The 21,422-nt window shown below is 30.5% G+C and overlaps 2 protein-coding genes across 2 annotated transcripts; one reads left to right on the top strand and one right to left on the bottom strand.

Moving 5' to 3' along the window:
- Positions 1-1,302: 1,302 nt before the first annotated feature.
- On the bottom strand, positions 1,303-16,226 carry LOC100165773 (von Willebrand factor A domain-containing protein 8). Its single transcript, XM_001946001.5, has 22 exons — positions 16,102-16,226; positions 14,494-14,642; positions 14,217-14,297; positions 13,762-14,003; positions 13,522-13,689; positions 13,282-13,446; positions 7,394-7,552; positions 5,906-6,124; positions 5,576-5,791; positions 5,349-5,509; positions 5,067-5,230; positions 4,895-5,001; positions 4,624-4,814; positions 4,334-4,538; positions 4,112-4,260; positions 3,723-4,051; positions 3,312-3,662; positions 3,056-3,255; positions 2,789-2,944; positions 2,616-2,724; positions 1,997-2,552; positions 1,303-1,612 (listed from the first exon to the last, which is right to left on the bottom strand). The coding sequence occupies exons 2-22, from the start codon at positions 14,633-14,635 to the stop codon at positions 1,504-1,506; spliced, it is 4,179 nt and encodes a 1,392-aa protein (XP_001946036.2). The 5' UTR covers positions 14,636-14,642; positions 16,102-16,226; the 3' UTR covers positions 1,303-1,503.
- Positions 16,227-16,393: 167 nt separating this feature from the next.
- Positions 16,394-19,155, top strand: LOC100163737 (exosome complex exonuclease RRP44; the record flags this gene model as incomplete). The annotated part of the gene is given in 9 exon segments (XM_029487599.1): positions 16,394-16,801; positions 16,867-17,031; positions 17,357-17,514; positions 17,858-18,036; positions 18,099-18,325; positions 18,386-18,503; positions 18,564-18,700; positions 18,803-18,940; positions 19,009-19,155. Coding segments are annotated over 9 exon segments (1,332 nt in total), but the record flags the coding sequence as incomplete, so codon positions are not given.
- Positions 19,156-21,422: the final 2,267 nt, after the last annotated feature.

Here is a 21,422-nt window from a genome sequence, read left to right on the forward strand (position 1 = left end):
CAGACACAAAAATTAAAAAATTAAAAAATTAAAAAAATTAAAAATTAAAAAATTAAAAAATAATAAAAAAAAAAAAAAACTCACATCATTGTAAAATCAATACATACATCGTTCCACTCAGAATCTAAAATAACGAAAACAGACCACTCTATGAGGCTTGAGAGTTTTGTCAAGTGTGTTTTGAGCAAAAAATGCATTTTGTATTTTTGATTGCGGTGTCGTTGACTGTTTGCAGGTAGGTACATTGTGGCGTGTGACGAGTACGACTGGTGGATCCATTTTTTGAACTAAAATTATGTTCATTTTCCTCCAATTATTAAAATATTTAGCTGATATTCTTATAAAGAAAACACAAATATATTGTATGGCTATCAATATTGTGAAACAAATTCAAATAGATATTAATGTAAGATACTAAGATGTAAATAAGAATTATTCATACTCAAAAAAATTTAAAGACTACCGAGCAAACACAAACTAAGTGAAGCCATTGACAGTGGAATTATTTAATTTCAAAACGAAGAAATTTCAAAGTTGTACCTACAAAATGTTAAATAATAGGTACATACATAATAGTTAATGATTCATAGGTAATTTTTTTTTTTTTTTTTGTTTGTCATAACTATTTTAATAACTTATTATTATATTTGTGTTAAATAAAAATATTATTTTTATTCTTAATTTCTTATTGGAGGGAAATGACAAAACGGCTATGGGTAACTGTAATGAGATGGTATATTGCCTATATATTTCCCCTTATTAAATTGACACAAGCAAGCCAGGGTGGAAAATTATACTGTAAACAATCTATTGTGATAACTGATAAGATCATCTCTGTTGGTCGTTGAAAAGTAACTATTAAGGATGAAAATTTGTAGCAATTAGCAAATTACATTTCTTTAGCTTATTGTAAAAGTTCGAATTTTAATTTTTTACTTAATTTGATATTCACTCAATCACTCGTAAATAAAGGTGACCCACATAATACCTAATGTAAAGCAAGGCAGTACACACTTGTCTTACTTTTTGTTATTCATTGAATTTAAATTTTAAAGATATTTTTATAAATTTTGTCAATCAACATTTTTTCAATAGATTTTTTTTATTGTTTAAACTTTTTTATTTCCAGAACGGAGATTAAATATTATTATCTTGTATATAAATGTGTAGACCATAGAAAAAAGATTAAAGGTGTAGACTGTATAGTAGAATATCAAGCTCAACACTAGAAAATATATATAGGTATGGCAGTGATAATTAGTAGTCTTATTAAAAATATGGATAGTAAATAAATACTAGGTATTGTAATAAAAAATGTAAGACTTTATTGTTGAAAAGTTCATTCTATCACAGCAATCTTTATATTCAATATACATATGAGTAATAAATATTTATTATATTTATATTATTTGGTAACTACAATCCTTTAATCTATCAAAACCATATAATTACAATAACCAATTTACGGGCACATACAACTTTTATAACAAGACACCAAATTTATTAAAAAACACTCATAATAGAAGACATGAAAATTTGTTGAATGATTTGTGGGATGTTTTTGAGGTCCATACATACAAAACTTTTCCCTGCTGGTAAGCTTTTAGTCAACCTGCAATACACAAAATATAAATAAATACTTTTAATCAATATGACTAATGACTATACTGTAAAAATTATAAATTAAAATAATAATATTAAATACTTTTAACACCAATTACATAATACATTTGTTTGAATTAATTTATACATATTTTAACTTGTTCACTATGTACAATGCCAATAGATGCCATGATTTCTTGGTCAATATTAATACTAAACTAATGTTTTTTATTCAGCACCTCCTAGAAGTATTATTGTATAGATATGTCGTGCGTGCAAATTGTACATTGATATTTTAATTTTTCAATTTTTAAGAATTTTTCAGCACAGGGACAAGTACATAAAAAATATGATATAAAATGAGTTGATGCATGTTAAATTGTTAGTTACTTACATGTCTGCTTGATCACCAAGTGATCCAATGAAAATTGCAAAAGATTGAACGTCTTTACTCAAGTTAAGTGCAGCAGCCAATCTATCAGGTCTTATGTTATAGCGCGATAAGTTAGCATCTGATAATAGTATAATTATAGCTTCATCAAAATCAGTGCGTTCAGCTTCTAAGGTTTTTTGTGCATATATAACAGATTGAAGAGTATTATCTCCAGCCATACAGAATTGAGTATGAGCATGCATCTTTTTAATAACATCTAGTCGTCGCTTGTTATCAGTGGGTGGATTTGATTTATCTACAAACTTAAGGCATTCTGTCTCGCCTGAATGTCCTACAATATCATAACTAATCTTGTCTTCAAAACCACTCAGTGCTTCCATCACCATAATGACAGCTTCAAGTTCACGGTCTAAACGTCCATCATAGTTGTTGAACCTATACATACTGCCAGAAACATCCACAATAAACCGTAAACGTTTTGGTTTTAACTGAGGAGCACCAATCTGTGGGTCGACATTACCCCGTTTCCGATAAATAGAACGTTCGCCAATAACACCTAATAAATTAATAAAATATATAATATAAAACATTCAAAATAAATGCATTTTAATTGCATTACCTTCTATTAATTTACTATCATCCAGTTCACCAGATGTTTGATGCCTAACCCATTGTCTTTCTTGGGATTTGGCTTGTAATGAATTCAATATCACTCTCAATGCTTGTACCTCAATAACAAATGTATTTACTTTAACAAAATTGAATCTATTTTAGTGACAAATTTTATATTACTTGGTTTTTAACTGGTAAAGAGTATTCATTGTATACTTTGTCATCATACTCAGTCATTTCTATTTCTTTGAGACGTTCCTTGTATGCCTTTTGACCCATTTGTCTTGCTGCTTCTTTGACATGTTCTGGTACTGCATCTTTCTCTGCATCAGACACCTGTTTGTAAACATGTACATATATATTTTTTTAGGAAATTGATGATTATTATAGTAAAAAAAACATAGAAATAAATTAAAAACTATCGATGTAAGTATGTAATCTACCTACCTGAAAAACTTTATGTTTTGCATCTAGCCTATAAGGACCACCCTTTCCACCAAGTCCAGCTGTATCCCTGCCGCCAGTTCCACCAGCCCAAGTGTTTCCGCCTACGTGAGGTTCATTTTTTTCATCCACTTTACCGTGTTTTGGGCTAGAAACATCAAGACCACTTTCTTTTTCCACAGTGATTTGTAGATTTTTTTTTTCTGTAACAATTAAGTTCATAAAAAATTGGTCCCTTAAAATTGATTGGATTACTTACGAGTTGGACCAGCCCAAGGTGATAGTTTTATTGGTAATTTATGTTTGTTGAGAACATTTGTGATTACTTCTTGCGCTTCTTTGGAATAGCAGTCAAAATCAAATACATTTCTAATGGCATCTAATAATGTATCTTGGGGATAAATTTGTAAATGTTTGATTATATTAACTGCTTCTCTAGTTGAATATGGGTACGAGACTAAGTTTTGATCGAACAGCTGTCTCAGATCTCCAAAAGCAGCAATTACTTGATCAATAACTTCTACAGAAACATCAGGACCATAGCTTTTCAACAACTGTGTTTCAGATTCACGGCTAGGATTATCAACAATATGACAACTGAATACATCACCTAGAATAAAACATTCATCAATTAGTATATTTTTATTTAATTACAATAATACAAATTTACCGAGTGTGCTGAATAGGTTATTTCCCAAAAATGGAAATCCTGGTCGATTTGCCAAGACTATCATTCGAAAGTCTGGATGAAGTACAATCATACTGTCATCATTTACAATATTTGAATTACTAATAATTTGTCTACCATCAGCAAGTCTCATGTTGCCAGTTTCTACGAGATTTTTCAATACACATGTCACATGAGCTGGAGCTTTGTCTGCTTCGTCTATAACTAAAACGTAACCATTCTTAACGGCCTTAACTAATGGGGAATCTTCAATTTGCAAAACGCCATCAATTACTGTTTGTTGACTAGTCAATGATTGTACTGTCGTATCCCTAGAAAAAAATATATCTTTGATTAATAATAATAAAAAAGTTAAATTAATAAACTCATACCTATGGAGTTGAATGTATTCTCTAGGCCTATTTACTAGTTGTAAAAATCGGTCGACCAGTTTGTTTTTACCAACGCCTTGGTTTCCAACTAACAAAAGATGTTCTCCCAAAACAAAGTCTTGTAGCATAAGTTCTAGTTGTTTCAGATGCTAAAAAATAAGTTTTTTTATAATTAAACAAACATATTTTAATCATTACTGTTTTCCAGAATTATATTCTTACTTGAGGTAAATTGTAGAATAAAATATTTGGAACTTTACTAGATGCGCTAGTTTTATATCGAGCAATAGTTGTATTACCAATAGTTAAGTAATCATCGTCATATTTACAGTTTATTGAAGAGTCCTCTACATTTTCAGATATTGGTTGAATACTGCAACTGTATAATGTTTTTTCTAGTATTTGTTTTGTTAGTTGTGGTAAAAATCTATGAGCAAAAAAAAAAAAAGTTCTATTAATACATGCATAAATTATTCAAATTATTCCAAAATATCAAGTAAAAAAAAACATACTGAGATAAACAAGCTTTGTTTACAATACTGTAAAAGTCTGAATCAGGATATTTATCAAGTCTTTTTGAGATTCGTAACAATTGACGTGTAGATAAAGATGGAGCCAAAGAATTCAAATAAATATCAGATGATTCTCGAAGTTTTTTTGTAACAGCCACTAATCTTTTCATTGGTTTTACACTATTTGGATACTTGAAAAAAAAATGTATTATTTTTCTTTACATAGGAAAAATGAACTAAAATACTAAATGATTCAAAAATCAAATCTTACAAGATGTTGTACAATTTTCAATTCTTCAACAGCGGACAAAGGTCTAAGCTCATGAAATATGAACATATTTAGTACTTCCGGAGTGATCCACTGTGGAATGGTGCCACCTAACATATATAAAATATTTTAAACAATATAAGCAATATACTTTTTGCCTTAAAACAATATTAACCAGGTGGTTCTGCAAGTGCTATAATTCTGAAAGCTGAATGTACGCGAATAATATTTGATTTGTCCATAACATCTACTCCTAACTTTTTTGCCAGTTTGTCATATCTATCTGATCTTAATAGTCTAGTACCATCATGAAGTTGAAGATCTCGATCTTGAATCAGTCTGAAAAACATAAAATATGTTATTTACTATTTACTATATTAGAGTTTATACTTTAAAGGTATGATCAAATCAATTTAATTGTAAGATAAATGTTTCAAATAGGTACAATAAAATTAACCTGTGTAAAACAGACAATGTTGACAAATGTAGTCTATGAAGGCCGTCAAGGATGGCTAATTTTCCCTCGATGGCAGCAACCACTAACGGACTGTACTTCCAAACAGTGTCGCCATTTGGTAGTGTGGTTCTTTGTTGGATTAAATCTCTTGCCGTCAAATCCTGTGGGAAAGAAATATAATTTTAAAAAAAAATGAATAAAATATTAAAATTGCTTTTGATCCAAACCTGATACAGGGAAATGGTTTCCACGTCGTAGTGAAATGTGGTCGCAAATCTATTCACGATTGCCGTCTTTCCACTACCTCTTGGTCCAATTATGCATATGTCGGCTGCTGAATGACTGAGCGCGAGATCCGACAGTACAGCGTTTTGATAACCTGTGTCTACGAATTCTGGAAATACTGCAGCTACGTTTATGAAAGTCGAGTTTCCGGACGGGACCTAAGTGTAATATAATATTATATTATTAAAACAAGTCAAACGGAACGCGATGTCATGTAACTCACAGTAGACGATGTAATATTACTGTATATTCTGTTGTACACTTGTACCTACCGTAAAACGTTTTGAATTGTCTAGAACGACTTCGGCCTCGTTCTGGTTGTCCGGTCTTCTAACGGACGCGACACGACGATTGGTCGGTTCGTCTCCGTTTTCGGGACAGAAAGACGACAATATGCCGTTAACGGATCGTTTACCGTCCGGGTTCATGAAACTTTCGTATGGATAGAGTCGTTTCAGCACACTATTCGGCGACACGGACGGGTTGTTGTACTGAAATATGTGGCTGCAGTTTGTATGGAATACACGCGAATCTCAGTGTCAGGTGGTACGATAATAATATAATTTGAGTATGTCAGTATGATGTATATTATGGGTTCGCAATCATTCCTACTCGGCTACGTCGGATGTATAAATTGTTTATTAATAATATTTTTTCATTTTTCCGAATAAAATAAGATTTACAATCGTGTAACTTAAAGTACAATGCCAACTATTGTTTATAATATCTACCTGTTTTAAATTACCAACCATAATGTTTACGCAAATAAAATAAACAAAAATTATTCGAATAACTATGTTTGAAATTTAGTCGAATCATTATTATTCAAATACATTTTATTCGAATAATTGTGAATAAATCATCCAAATTATAATTTATGCAAATAAAATGTTATCTAAATAAAATTTCATTCAAATAATGCCTTTCTCTGTATAGAGCCATAGGGGCATAATATTTGATTAAAAAGTGGGAATACTTTAATTAAAACGCATAGCTAAAAAATATATTTTGTGTGACGTATGTCATAACTCATAAATATTGTAAATAACTAAAATAAATTATAATATTTATGGTGCTAGAGGTGTAGTAGAGGGTACACGACATGTACTCATCCTACTTTTATATTTATGCGTGTACCCTCAACGAAAATTGTGGTACGTAGATTAAGCGTAGCCCCTCAAGTTATTTTTTACAATGACCAAGGCGTGTACCCATAAACTTTTTTAGGACTACATCACTCGATGGAGCCAACACATGCGGGTATCAACACTGTGGCGTCCTCTTAAGAGGATATCAGCATTTGTTTTCTCTATCCGACCCACGCGCAACATAGCAAATTTATGTTTAGCAGAAGGCGCAGACCTACCCTGTATTATTACTTTTATTATTAGAGTGAATTCAACTATTACCAAACTTTAAACTAAGAAGATTGCCTGTAAAAGCATTTTTAAATTGTAATAGTTAACAAGCCCATAACTTACATAAAAATGTATTTATCATAAAATAGCCAACGTAGGGTCATAGATAATATTGTAACCTAAAGTTAAGTATAGATGAATTCACTCTAATATTAAAACTAATAACACAGGATTGGTTCTGCTAAATGTAGATTTGCTATGTTGCACTTGGGTCAAAGAGAAAAAACAAATAGTACTCTGACCTCATCTTAAGAGATAATATATCAGGGGCGCTGTTGAGGTTTACTATTCATACACTACTGTTATATATTTTATATTCGGAATTATGCATTTTGTACTTACGATTAGTTTGGCGACAACGGGCACGTTTTCTATTGGGAAATCGTGCAAGCCCAATTCGCTGGATTCTGGTGACGCTAGAGCGTAGGCGCAGGACAACACATTTTCCAATTTTTCCTTGGGTGCCGTCGGGTACTCGGCAATCAGGTCGTTTAGCATGTTCTAGACATTAAATTATAATTTAATTACTACTAATACAAATAAACAATAGAGTCATTAACGATAAATTCATTTCGGGAAACTTTTGAGGTAGGTACTAGACAAAACCGCACATAATAGCTTTAGTCACGCCATAGGCATTATACAGGAGTTTGATAGAGGCGATATAAAAATATAAGAACTGCAATTGGGGGGTTGATTACAATGTTTCGTTTGACGACTTTTTCCACTCTATAATTGTCATTAGTTTAACGGCTTGGGAACATGATTTTTTCAAAAACTTTTTTTTGTTTTGATTGTTTTAACATTAGGATAGGTAAAAACTATTCACAAAGATATAAGACTTTCTATGATAACATTAAGCCACAGCCGCACCTTTTCGATAATATTTTATAAGTTTTCGTCTATTATAGACAGCTAGAATCTTCGGTATTTACCTAGTATCTATATTGCATATTTACTTTAGGTATTTTACTATAATGTATACTAATTAAGAATTAAATCTACTTTATAGTTTGTACAAAACTAAATATATTTAAAACAAACTAAACCAAAATGTTTGTATTAACTGTAAAATTATTAATTCGTAACATAATCGCCTCCCTAGTTATAGCATTTGACCATAATTAGTGTTTGTATATTACCTATGATGCAGTTAATACTTAAAATAAGTATCAATATATTTTGAACAAAACAAATTTAATCACTTATAATTTATAAATCATTAGTAACACGATTTAAAATAGTTTTATTAATTAAAAATTTTCCGTCTTCCTTACAAAATTTAAAAAAAAAGTAGCAAAACCAAAATAAAATTCCTATTTTTGTTCAAAAACAAAATTTTGATGTAATTGGATATTTATAAAAAAAAATAACGTTTTAGTAATTTCTTTCTGCAATTTTATTCAAAAGATATAAACTGTGAAAAGTTGAGATATTCAACTGTCACTTAATTATCATTTTCTAATATATTTTTTCAAAATACCACAAACATATTCACACTGTTCTACAATCTACGGTACGTTAGTATTGGCTTTTTAGCTAATAACAATAATATAATAAATGCTATGTTTTTGGCAAAAATTAATTCTAATTACAATATTACTAATAGAAAAAATAAATTACTTTTATTCATTTATAAGAATATAAATAGTGTTGAATTCAAATTTAAGGGTCCCGGTGTCAGTTTTTCAAATTTTCCACAATTCTATACAATTTTATATTTTAGTTGCCACCTCAATTATAAGACTTTTCCACTAATCTATTACCCGATACCTATTTAAGAGGTGGAGGAGAGGGGGTTAATAGGGTGTATTTTATCGAACAAATTGACTTTACGGGAATAACTCTCAAGCTTTGTAGAATAGTTAGATTTTGATGACTATTTTTTTATCTGAAGAAGAAGACTTCCTATATCTCGCATTGATCTCTGATTTTGTATTTAATTTCAAATAATTGTATTAAAAAATTTGTAAAAAAATACTGTTTATCTTGTATTTTCTTAGACATATTATACAGTTTGAGAATAAAATATTGAAAAACAGAGATCGATGCGGGCTGTAGAATATTTCCTTCTAACATTTAAAAAAAAAATTATGAAATTTGGTTGATTCTACAAGGCGGTATCGTTATTCCCACAGAGTGTATTTTTGAAGACAAAATGGCATCAGCACCGGGCGCCTTAAAATAATATATTCAAACAATTATTACATTATTGATATAATTTATTAATTTATTAGTATTTTATTTTAGTTTTTTTTTATGCATATATAAAGTAATATACTAAATATTATATAAATTGTGTATTTTGGTGTTTTCCTGCTTACCAATATATGACACAAAAAAAACCATTTAGGTACTGTCTGTACAAATAATTCAAATCATCTATAGTAATAACATATGAACACTAAAATGAAACTGAAGAACTGAATATCTTATATTTTATAGCTTTGTCAATGAACTAATATTACAATCAATATTTAGATCTATCTTCTTTTAGGTGGCAAAATGACATCGGCACCGGGCGCTTTAACACATATTTTATAGTGACCTACTCAACGACGAGGTACACTCAACGCCTACTATACAGCAGAGTGACTTTCCCGGTTTTCAAGTTTTTATATTTAAAGTTACGCATGTATTTATGTAAAAATACGAGTATTCGTGAACTATACTCTGTTCCATACTTCCGTCTAAGAGTCGACCGCTTTCGTGCACGCTGCAGACTGAGCCGCCGAACAGTGCCTGACCCCCCCCCCCCCCCCATGCGATGGCTATGTGTTTTGTGATTGGCGAAAAGTCATCGACGGCCGTTGGTGCCCGTGTTAAAACGCTTACCGAAGTCCGGAATTGTGGTGGGAATGCGCGGAAAAAACGTGCTTTGGTCTGCCGAGTGATTCGCTCTTAGATGGAACAGAGTATAGTGAATATTAATTGCCTCGTGAATTTATCTGATTTAATTTAAAGTTTAAAAAGTAATTATATTTTAATTAAACCTTTTTTGTTTATCTCGTTTTCGTATATCGTTATTATAATATATCTAGGTATACACATTTTATTGCAGCACGTCAATTTGAACGAATTTTAAGTTCGAACCTAATACATATTTTGTGTAACTGGGCTGCATTGTCAATGCCGAATCAGACCATCATCAAAAGACATAATATTATAAAATACTATATTATTATTTATTAATAACACAATTTTTATATTTTTATGCGATTATCATATCTCTCGACATAAACACGAAGGAATAATAATTAAAATAAACGAAGAGTTTCAAAGTAATTCCGTCTAATTGCGAAAACGTAATAACCGATTAACGTAAAAATAGTTAATAATAATTGAGGTATTCACATGACATTACACATACACACGTATATAATATAATACATAAATATTGTATTCAACACTAAAAAATTACGAACGGTTAAAAAAAAAATAATGCGGTAGGTATATACAATTTAATGTGTGCTGTCTTTTATTATTCGTTCTACGACTGCGTTGTTTGCTTTTATCGTCACGGAAATTTATATTTTTTTTATTCATACCTCTATAAACGTTACCTACGGAGGTACCTATATATAATCTACGTTTATTCGTTTTTGAAAACCGTATAATAATGACACTGTCACATTAAAAAAGAGGCTATGTATATACACCACCCCGCTGCATGCCGGCGACGACCGTAACCGCGCGATACGCGTTTCAGGGAAATATAAAACGAAGGACGACTTAGCCGTGGGCGTCTCTCTTCGAGGGGGTGCATGGGTGGGGAGCACGATGGCGTGTGCATGTCTAAGAGTCGTTGGTTTCGCGATGAGGGGGTTGTCATTTAAAACACACACACGCGCACACGAGACGTTTACACAAATGTGTACGGCGATTTTGAATTCGGATATAATAATATAACTTATAAGTGCAGGTTCAGTCGGCGTCCCGGGCGCGCACGAGTCGGAACACTCGCGGAACTCTCGACTACGACTGCGATTATGAAGACGGCCGATGCGGACCCGTACGAGTTTTTCCGCTGGAAATCGTCGTGCGGACGACTGGTGGTTCGGACCACGTGGGTGAGCGGCGTAAGGCACGTTTTGTTGTCCGACGACGACAAATCGCCCGAAAAAGAAAAACGACTGCAGCTCCGGCGGAGGGCGACGCACGTGGACCGTGGGACGCAGAGCTCGCGGATAGTCGATGACCACGGCGACGAAGACTGCAGCGAACACAATTGCAACGACGACGAAAATTACGTGGAACGCGTGTTGCAGTGGTTGCAGAAGCCGTCGGTGGAGCTGGATGCCCGCCGGAAACCCATGTCGGCGCCGGGCATCGACACTCGTGGCTGCAGGCGCCCGGCGCTTGTCAAGACCTGTTCGATCCCGGAGTGCCATAGCCCTAGGTCCGAACATCGGCAGGCGATCGTGATCCACGACGAGAGACCGACGACAACGACGACGAGAACCTGCGTAAAGAGTCGACACAAAACCGAATTGCACGTCCACATGCCATCCGTAATGCAGGGCGGTGGTCCAGCCACCACGGTCGATAACGGTAAAATCGCCCACGACTACGAATGTTATTAGCGAGTCCGGTTTTTCAGAGTGTAATATTTAAGTAGATACCTACACGAAATCTCCTGCATAAATTATATGTCTCGACTCAGTGCCGTAGCTAGGAGGAGCCCCTTCCCCCGTCATTGGGGCACGAGTTTCATTTAACTGTATTATGATGACATGCTTTCTTCTTTTAATAATAAAGGTTAACAGCAGATGTAGACATTTTAATTTCACTGTCTAACCTGATAGTTACCTTCTAAACTTCTAAAGCATGAAATACTGAAATAGTAGTAGTGCCTGAATTGGGAAAAATTAGAAGGGGATGTAAAAATGTAAAAAAAAACGTGAGTACCAGAATATTTAAATGTCATATTTATGAGGATATTAGAAAGAGTACACATACATATTTCCTAAAAAGAAGAGGAAATCTGCCTCCCAAAATTCAAGCACTGAGTCATACCATAAATACTAGTATTTATAATCAACGATAATACCTATGCTTGGTTAAGTTAAACTGGCTTATGATTTGTATAAGACGATTAAAATTTGAAATTACTTATACAACCATATTATAAAAATTAAAAAGTAGAATTTGAGTTGAGAAAATGAAATAGTAAACAAGCCAAAATAAATGCCTCGCTATAATGCTATAATACTAATGTCTATTTGTCTCAAACACATCAAATTATATGTATGTCCTTTAGTATTGTAGTAGGTTAGTTTTGTAGTTGGTATGATGAGTCAGTAAGACCTTTGTTATAAAAAAAAAGTTATGACACACAACAAATTGTCAACAAGAAGAGAACAAATAACTGTAGTTTGTTAATAATTTTAATTACACCGGACACCGGTAATAGTTAAAACTAAAATCGACAAAATTGGAAAATCATTTATAGGTAGATACACCTAGCTATAAAAAAATATTATATAGGTACATCAATTTGTATAGTCATGCTGTTAACTTAAGTATTGTGCATTGTTTATGGTGAATGTATCAATGTAATTTAGAACCTACACTTAAGACATATTTTTATAATGTTAAGAAAATATGAATTGTTAAATATTACTTAGTGATAATGATAAACAAACAAATATATCTAACCAAATGTATATAATTATCAATTATTAATTAACAGACAGCTTGTTTTCATATTATTATGACGTATTAATTTTTTTATGTATTAGAACTTAGAAGTTATTATTTGATTAGTAATTAAAATATTCTTGAAGGTTATAATCTTTGCAGTTTTTAAGAATGTTATTTGGTTCGATAAACAAATATTTTATTACTGTTAAACCATATAAAATATCTTGAAGTTTAAAGAGATATATTATTCTGAATAAATAAAAAATTTAACACTTAAGTTATAATTTCAAAATATTATGTAAAAATGTATAAATTTATTTACTTATGTTTTTTTTTTATGAAATTAAAACTGCTATACTCAGAGGCATAACCAGGTTTATGAAAGGGAGGCTTAAACACCCCCCTGTCTACACCACTAATACTATGTCTCAAAGTAGAATACACTGGTTCTGCACACTATTTTCACCTTCTACTGGTCACTTCTTATGCCACTATGTGGGAGATGCACGCTGCTAGACAGAAACAGATATACCGCCCAGGGTATTCTACTATGAGACAGAGGTTAAAACTAATAAACATTATCTTACCGTATAAGATGGTGTCATGATATGTCTAGCTTGAAATCGAGAACGTAGAGGAGGATCTAGTGGAATGCCATTATATGTAGGAACTGGCAAACCAAGTGCAATAACAAAGAAATCTTCACTAACACGAACCAGATTCCATTTCATCATGTGCTCTAGACCATGTTCCTATGTGAAAAGGTACATGCATATTAGTATATTACAGTATTTTAATAATAGTAATCAAACATTTTGTATTTTTACTTGTAACAATTTATCGTATGTTTTGGGTGCTACTAAAAATCTACCATCTTCTAAATGAATCTCACGGTTTTCGAGTAAGTTGTTTAAAATTGGTAAAACATTACGTTCTGCTTTTTCAATTCCATCAAGAATTAATACATGCCCTTCAATTGCAGCTTTAACAGCACTCTATAAGAATAATTCAATTGTATAAGAATTATTTATGACAAAACTAATATTAAGAACTTAAATAAAATTTACTTGGTTGATGTACTTTGCAGTGCCTCCAATAATTTCTCTGCGTTGTTTCAAATCAGCTTCTGTAGTATCTTGAGACAATGAAACAAACTCAACAGATTTATTAGTAAGCTCTAAATAGGCTAAAGCTAAACGCCGTCTGAGAGGCCCAGGTTTTCCTATCAAAAACATGTCTTGACCAAGAATATCTTTTTGAAGCATCCATCTTAAGTGGGACATAGCTTCCTGGTTGCAGGTCATGTTTACTGTGAATAAAATAAAATATTGTTCCGAATTGAATAAGTATATACTATTTAAAATAAAAATATTTCATCCATAGTTTCCAAAAAATAGAAATATTTTAAAACTTAGAAATTAACAAGTGAATATTTAAATGAAAACAAATATTAAATAAATGTACAGAAAATGTATACAAACCACACAATATAATAATATATTAAAAATAAATAATTACTTACAATATTCAATAGGAACCAGTTCAGGAGTTTTTGATGCTTTGGTAAGTTTTTTTACATCACCAATGGTAATTTTCAAAATACCTAGAATTACATTTATATTACTTAATTAACTATTTAAAAACAATACAGTAGTTTCTAAAATCGTAGATAAATATTTTAAAGTTAATTAAATGTTATAGTATTTTTTTTAAATATTATACTTAAAAAGGACTTATAGCAATCAACTTAACAAAAAATACTGATTTATTATTCATTCGTAATAAATTTAAATAGTTACCTTCATCATCATTTAAATTAGTTCCTTCTCCAGTCCTTTTTCGGTCAGAAGACATAGCTTGAATTTGTGTTTGTTTATTATGAATGAAAAATTGTCTATAACCCACTCTATACTTCCATACATTTGCCAATATCATAGACATTTAATACCTAAAATTAAAAATATAAATTAACACAAGAATCGACTAAAATCAAATTATTTAAAAAATGATAGTAAAAGATAATTTATGTACGCTCTGATGTACGCTCTATTAAACTACCTATTAATAATGTGTATGTCGATTAACCTTTGCATATCTTAATCATAAACCTGTTGCTATATATATTTATGTAATATTAACCAATAAATTACATCTACAATACTGACATAATCTCCTATAACCATAATTTTAATTTATGCTTTGACTTTATAGGTAATATTTTTTGGTTATTTGAAACTACAGCTATTATTGCAACTACTATGATTGTAGAAGCGGTTTTACTATTCATTACAATTTACAATTACATAAAAGTGACAAAATCAGTTTTTTTTTAAGCAATGTATATTTTTCCATTCTTATTTCTGAGTTAATAGTTTATTTAGTAGCCTGAAAAAATCCAAAAAGCAAATTAGGTATTACTTATAGCTGACTAGGTACTTATCATACTAATAGGTAATAGGTATATATTATAATGTAGGCAGAGCCATATTTCCATGTAAACATTATAAGCATATGCCTATAGTGTCAATTTCTAATATTATAATTATTAGAAATTATAGTATATAATATATTATATCCATTTAAGTATTAATCTCGTGAATAAATTATAATATTTTATCAGCAAGTTTTATTTCATTTTACTAAAAGAAAAATAAGAAATAAGATGTTTCAAAAATAAAAAAAATAACCAATTTGATCGGTTTGAAACCGTTTTTTATGACTATATTTTGAAATTCTATCTAAAGAACCTCAAAAAGTAAATATTCACTTGGGAAAATATGACTAAATTAGTCTTTAATACATTAATTCATAACATCGATTCTAAATTACGAGATATATATCTCGTAATATTTGAAATATTTCACATAAATATCACTATATCAATAAATCAAAAAATATAAACAGCTTTGAATACTATTATACTAATACATTAATACAATGTATCAGTATAATTTAATAAATTGTTGCGATTATAAATTTATAACAGTGTATTTTTAATTTCATATATTTTATTATTACATTCATAGCTGCTATGGCCCTATTATATTCTTCAATTGTTATTTAACTAATTAATAACCAGAACATGCAAAACTTGTCAAAAAAGCTACTTCAAAATTAAGTTTGATTTGTTTGATAGATATTACATATTATTATACATACAATTATTATTATGTAGCTTAATTTAATATATGTATCTGGTAATTTAGATAATATATTAGGTATATATATAGACTAATATACATTTAGATAGTTTTCAAAAATAGTACTGAATAAACTATGTAATAACTAATGAGTAATGGTTATTCTTAACAGAAATAGCATTGCATAAAATTAAGTACTGGGAAGTAAATACACATAAGTTAAGAATTCATTAGGGAATATTTAAAATTAAAATCAATTTATATTACCGTTGGAACACAGATCTAATCGGTATTAATTGTAATGATTAAAATTTTTAATTTCAATTACGTAAAATGTTTTTAATTTATAAGTTAACATAGAACAACAATATTAGAATTTCAAATAAAATAATATTATATTATTATTATTGTAATATTAATTAATTAGTAAATTAATATAAAATAATCTTAATGTATTTGTTATAGTTTTTAAAACAACAATTATTAATTATTAATTGTTATGAAATATTTTGCATAATTTGACGTAAGAATCAAAACTAGTTTCAAGCCTTCAAGGTGTTTTTTCAATGTTATCATTTTATCAACACGTGTAGTGATAGCATCGAAGAACAATAACAAACAATTTTTTCTCCCACGAACAGATTGATATCTCGCTATCAGACTGATAGTATCAGCCGTATGTTAGTATCTTTCACGTGTGTTGAGCGTTATTTTTTTGTTTTGATTCTACAATGTTTTGTATTTAAAGAGTACAATATTAATTAATAATTATTATTATATTGACGTCTAAGGTCTTAGTCCTTAGACTATATAATTGACTAATACATTTTAATACAATCAAAAAGACTACCGGTTAAAATAATTCTCTTGACATTGCTGTGTTCTGACACAACACAGCAGCATCATGACTATGAAAGTGACATCGAAAACGTTTATACGAAAAACCAAGCGTGGTAATATTTTAAAGGTAAGTTCCTTCGCTACTATTATAGTACAATATGATGTATTTACTTTTGTAAATAATCCATTTAGATTGTACGCGAACACTACTTAAGAGATGACATAGGTTGTGGCTCAAAAATATGCAAGAAGTGCAAGCACAACAGTGAACGACCACTCGTCAAACACCAATCTATAAACACAGATTTCCAAGACAAACATTATTTATTAGTAGATACAAATGTAGTTTTGCATCAGGTATTATTTTAGTTAAAGGTTTCTGTTTTTTTGATTGAATAATTTTGGTTTTTGATAATATTATAGTCTAAATTAATGCTTTTTGCACTTAATATTTAAATAATTAGATTTAAGTTACGTTTGTATCAGTGCCAAATTTTGGCCTAGGTCCTTGAGGCTCAACCGGGCTCCTAGGGTGGCTAATTTTGAACCAAAACACTGAAAAAATTTGGTTGGTTCTTTGGAGCTTTGCAGCATATTAGTGCAGGCCTATTGCTTTGTAACATGACCTTTTTACAGTTTTATGAAAATCCTTTAATATTTAAATAATGTTTATTGATTATAGATTGATGCTCTGGAAGATGAAACTTTGAAGAATGTCATTATTTTACAAACTGTACTTGAAGAAGTCAAACATCTCAGTCATAGTGTTTATAAACGTTTAATGGATATTATAGGAAATTATTCTAGAAGTTTTTATGTGTTTGTTAATGTTTATCATAGGTAAGAACTATTTCTTATATTATTTTTAGAGTATTTATATTTGGTACTTAGATTTTAACTTTGTTCATGATTTCCATTGTCTTATTAGTAAAATTATTAGATTAACTGATTACCAAGAAATTAATACTTAATTAATCGAAAATCCAATAAACCAATTGAATAGGATCAAACTGATAATCAATTTAATATTGTTTTAATTACAGATTGCACATTATGTTGTTTTTAATTTTTGATATCTCAAAATGATTTGTAATGAATTTTGATAGCTACCTAGTTATTTTATGTATTTCCTAATTGAAAATAAAAATTCATTATTTTATCTTGATTTTTATTTTAATTTAAGGGATACATATGTTGAACGTGTCCGAGGAGAAAGTCCAAATGATTACAATGACCGTATGATTAGGGTAGCAGCTCTTTGGTATAATAAACATTTGGACGATAAAATAAAAGTATTATTATTATCCAGTGATGAAGCTAGCAAGGCTAAAGCAATTAATGAAGGAATACCTACAATGTCGCGTGAGTTAGTTGAAATTAAAAATTTAAATATTTTTGAGTAAATTTATAATATTGATTTTCAGTCGAACAATATGTTAGTGGGTTAAACAATGTTACATTAACCGATAAACTGTCTAATCACTCTTGCATGGTAGAAGAAACAAGTAAAGAACCAATTTTCCCTCCTCATTTGACCCCAGCAAAAATACATCAGGGCATAAAGGCTGGAAAACTAATGCAGGGCACATTTTTTGCGTCTGTTGATAATTTTCTTGAAGGAAATGTTTTTGTGGAAGGACAAGAAAAGAATGTAAGTTTGTGTTGCATGAAAACAATGATTTTCATTAATTGATTTAATATTATATTTTAGATATTGTTGCAAGGCAGAGAAAATTTAAATCGAGCCATTAATGGTGATATTGTTGCCATTCAAATGCTTCCAGAAAGTCAATGGAGTGCACCTGCTAATTTAGTTATAGCAGATTATGGTAAAATATTAATTTAGTTATTTTATAGACATCATATTGAATATTTTGCAAACTTAACAGATGATTTGGACTTGGAAAATAATTTAAATACTGTTGAAAAGCCAAAAGAAAAATATCCAACAGGTCAAGTGGTTGGAATAATACGAAAAAAATGGAGACAGTATTGTGGGATCATCCAACATAGTCTTGTTGATAATGTAAGTAGACATCATACAATTATGGTATTATGAAGGTAAACAATAATACAAATAACCATCAGTAATTGTTTAAAAATTAAATGTTTGGTTACTTTTTGTCAGGCAACTCGGCATTTATTCGTACCAGCAGAGAAGAAGATTCCAAAAATAAGAATAGAAACTAGACAATATGACAAATTAAAAGATCAACGTGTTATTGTTTCCATTGATACATGGCCAAGAACTTCAAGATATCCATTGGTTTGTTTTTAATGTCTAGGTTTGCTGTTTACCTTTACTTTGTGTGAATATACAAATTATATTTAAAGGGCCATTTTGTGAGGTCGCTTGGAAAAATTGGTGAAAGAGAAGCTGAAAACGAAGTTATATTATTAGAACATGATGTCCCGCACAGTAAATTTTCAGATGAAGTTTTAGGGTGTTTACCAAAAGAAACATGGACTATTAGTGCCGCAGTAAGTATTTATGGCTATTTTTATCTAATTAACCTTTTAATAAAAAAATTAGGTACCATACAAAATTTAAACTTTAAAAAACTAGATTTATTTTTTTGAAAATGAACAGTCATTACAAATTATTGGTTTATAATATAATAGATAATTTCATATTTTATTCTTGGTTTGAAAAGATTGCTTTTTAATCATTAATATAATAATATTGAAATTATTAAGATTCCATCCAATTATTATGTGGTTGGAGTAGTAAATATACATCTCCGCTATTATTATCTTCGTTATCCTTAAATAGATTCACTGAGCTATCAAAGTTAGGAGATTCTACAAGCTGTAAGTCATCTTCCACACTCATTAAATCATTGCTCATTGATTCTTCATTACGTCTATATCTATAAACATTAATCATCTAACAATGTAGTAAAATTCACATCTAATTGTTTCAGACACTCAGTGTTGGCCTGGCCATGGCCGATAGGCCACAAACAAGACGGGGCCCCGTCAATTTTTTTTTTCTTGGCGTGTTTCTGGCTTATATAAAGAATAGGGGCTCCGCAAAGTATTTATTGAAACATTTAACCGTACGTAATTTTTTGGCCCAATTTCTCTTTACAGGGCCCAAGGCCGTTCATTATGGCGCCCCTTAAAACAACTGATCCATGGGCCTTTAGATTGCCAGGCCAGCAGTGCATACACCATATTATAGCTTATTAAATTATTCATACCTTGTGTTTTGGTCGATATTTGGTTTATTACTGAAGCTTTCCGCCATATTGGTATGATCATTTTCAAATCTCATTCTTAATGCCTCATTGGTTTGTGAGTTGAAAATTACATTGTCATTATTTAAATATCCCAACTGTCTTACATTTTCAACTTGTATTCTAGGATGTACCCGAATGTTAGCGTCATGATTGTTTCTTCGAAATTCATTTGAAATACATAATATTGATGATCTACGTTTTACTTTCTGTGCTATTTTAATTTCTGATTTTTTGGTTAATTTTTCCTTGGGTATTTTATCTAACACAGCTCTTAATTCATTTTCTATTTTAGTAACATTATCTAAACTAATCTGAAAAACAAAATGTTCAGCAAATGTTATTATAATTCTTTATTGTAAATGTTGGTATACTTTACCGGGCAACCTTTTTTTTCAAATATTTTTTTTTAAAAGAGATGTATTGTTGAGTTGAGATTGATGGTGCACAAATCATTATTATGGAAGTTATAGCCTTCCTAAGCTTGTGATTTTACGTTTATATTCATGCGCGCAACACTACTATAATGCCAGGTGGACCACCTTAAGTTTGGCTACTTTGGCGACCGGAGCCCTCGATTTTATTGCTTGAGTGCAGCGCAGTTAACGAGTGGCCACGCTGGCAGATTATTTGCTTTTTATGAGGATGTCAGCACACTATTTGTTTTCTCTCTCTGGCCCATGCGCGACATAGACAAAACGCATTTACGCAAAATCATTTTTTCTATGCGTTTAAGTAATCTTAGAGTAAAGTCACCTATTACAAAAAAGATAGAGAATAATATTTTTGAAGGAATGACATATCGATTTTATATTTTATTATTATTTGACTTTGTATACGACTTTCAAAATAAATAATAAAATGTTGTAAATTTAAATTATGTTTAAATTGTTTTGATACAATATTTAGACAAATCGATAAGTCATTCCCTCAAAAGTATTATTGTCTATCTTTTTTGTCATGGGTGACTTTACTCTAAGATTACTTAAACACATAGAAAAAATGATTTTGCGTAAATGCATTTTGTCTATGTTGCGTGTGAGCCAGAGAGAGAAAACAAATAGTGCGCTGACAGCCTCTTAAAATGGTAAAAAAAAACTTCGTTCGAAGGGTAGAGAAATTAGTTCGATATAAAAAGGTGAGCAGCAGGTGCTTCATTGTAATTAATTGTAGGAGTCTCCTAGTTTTCTCTGTCGACTGCTGTTCATCGTCTTTTTTCGTTTTATTATAATATTATTGAGGTCTTCAGTCTTTTCAAGTTTATTTTCGGATGTACCTAAGTAATTGCATTAGATTTTTAATATTCAATAACTAGTTGTTTTTAGTTCATTATGTCATTGAAATAATATGCCAGGACTATAACAAAATTAAAACAAAACATTATATTTTGTGTTCTTAAAAATAATTTAAATTGTCCCGTGTGTGATGGAAAATTGAATTTAGTTTGTTTCCTATTTTACCGTGTGTAGAGCAATAGGTACAATACACATGGCTGTGATGAGGGTCTTA

Source organism: Acyrthosiphon pisum, chromosome A1, assembly GCF_005508785.2.
Source record: "Acyrthosiphon pisum isolate AL4f chromosome A1, pea_aphid_22Mar2018_4r6ur, whole genome shotgun sequence".
Classification (NCBI taxonomy): Eukaryota; Metazoa; Arthropoda; class Insecta; order Hemiptera; family Aphididae; genus Acyrthosiphon; species Acyrthosiphon pisum.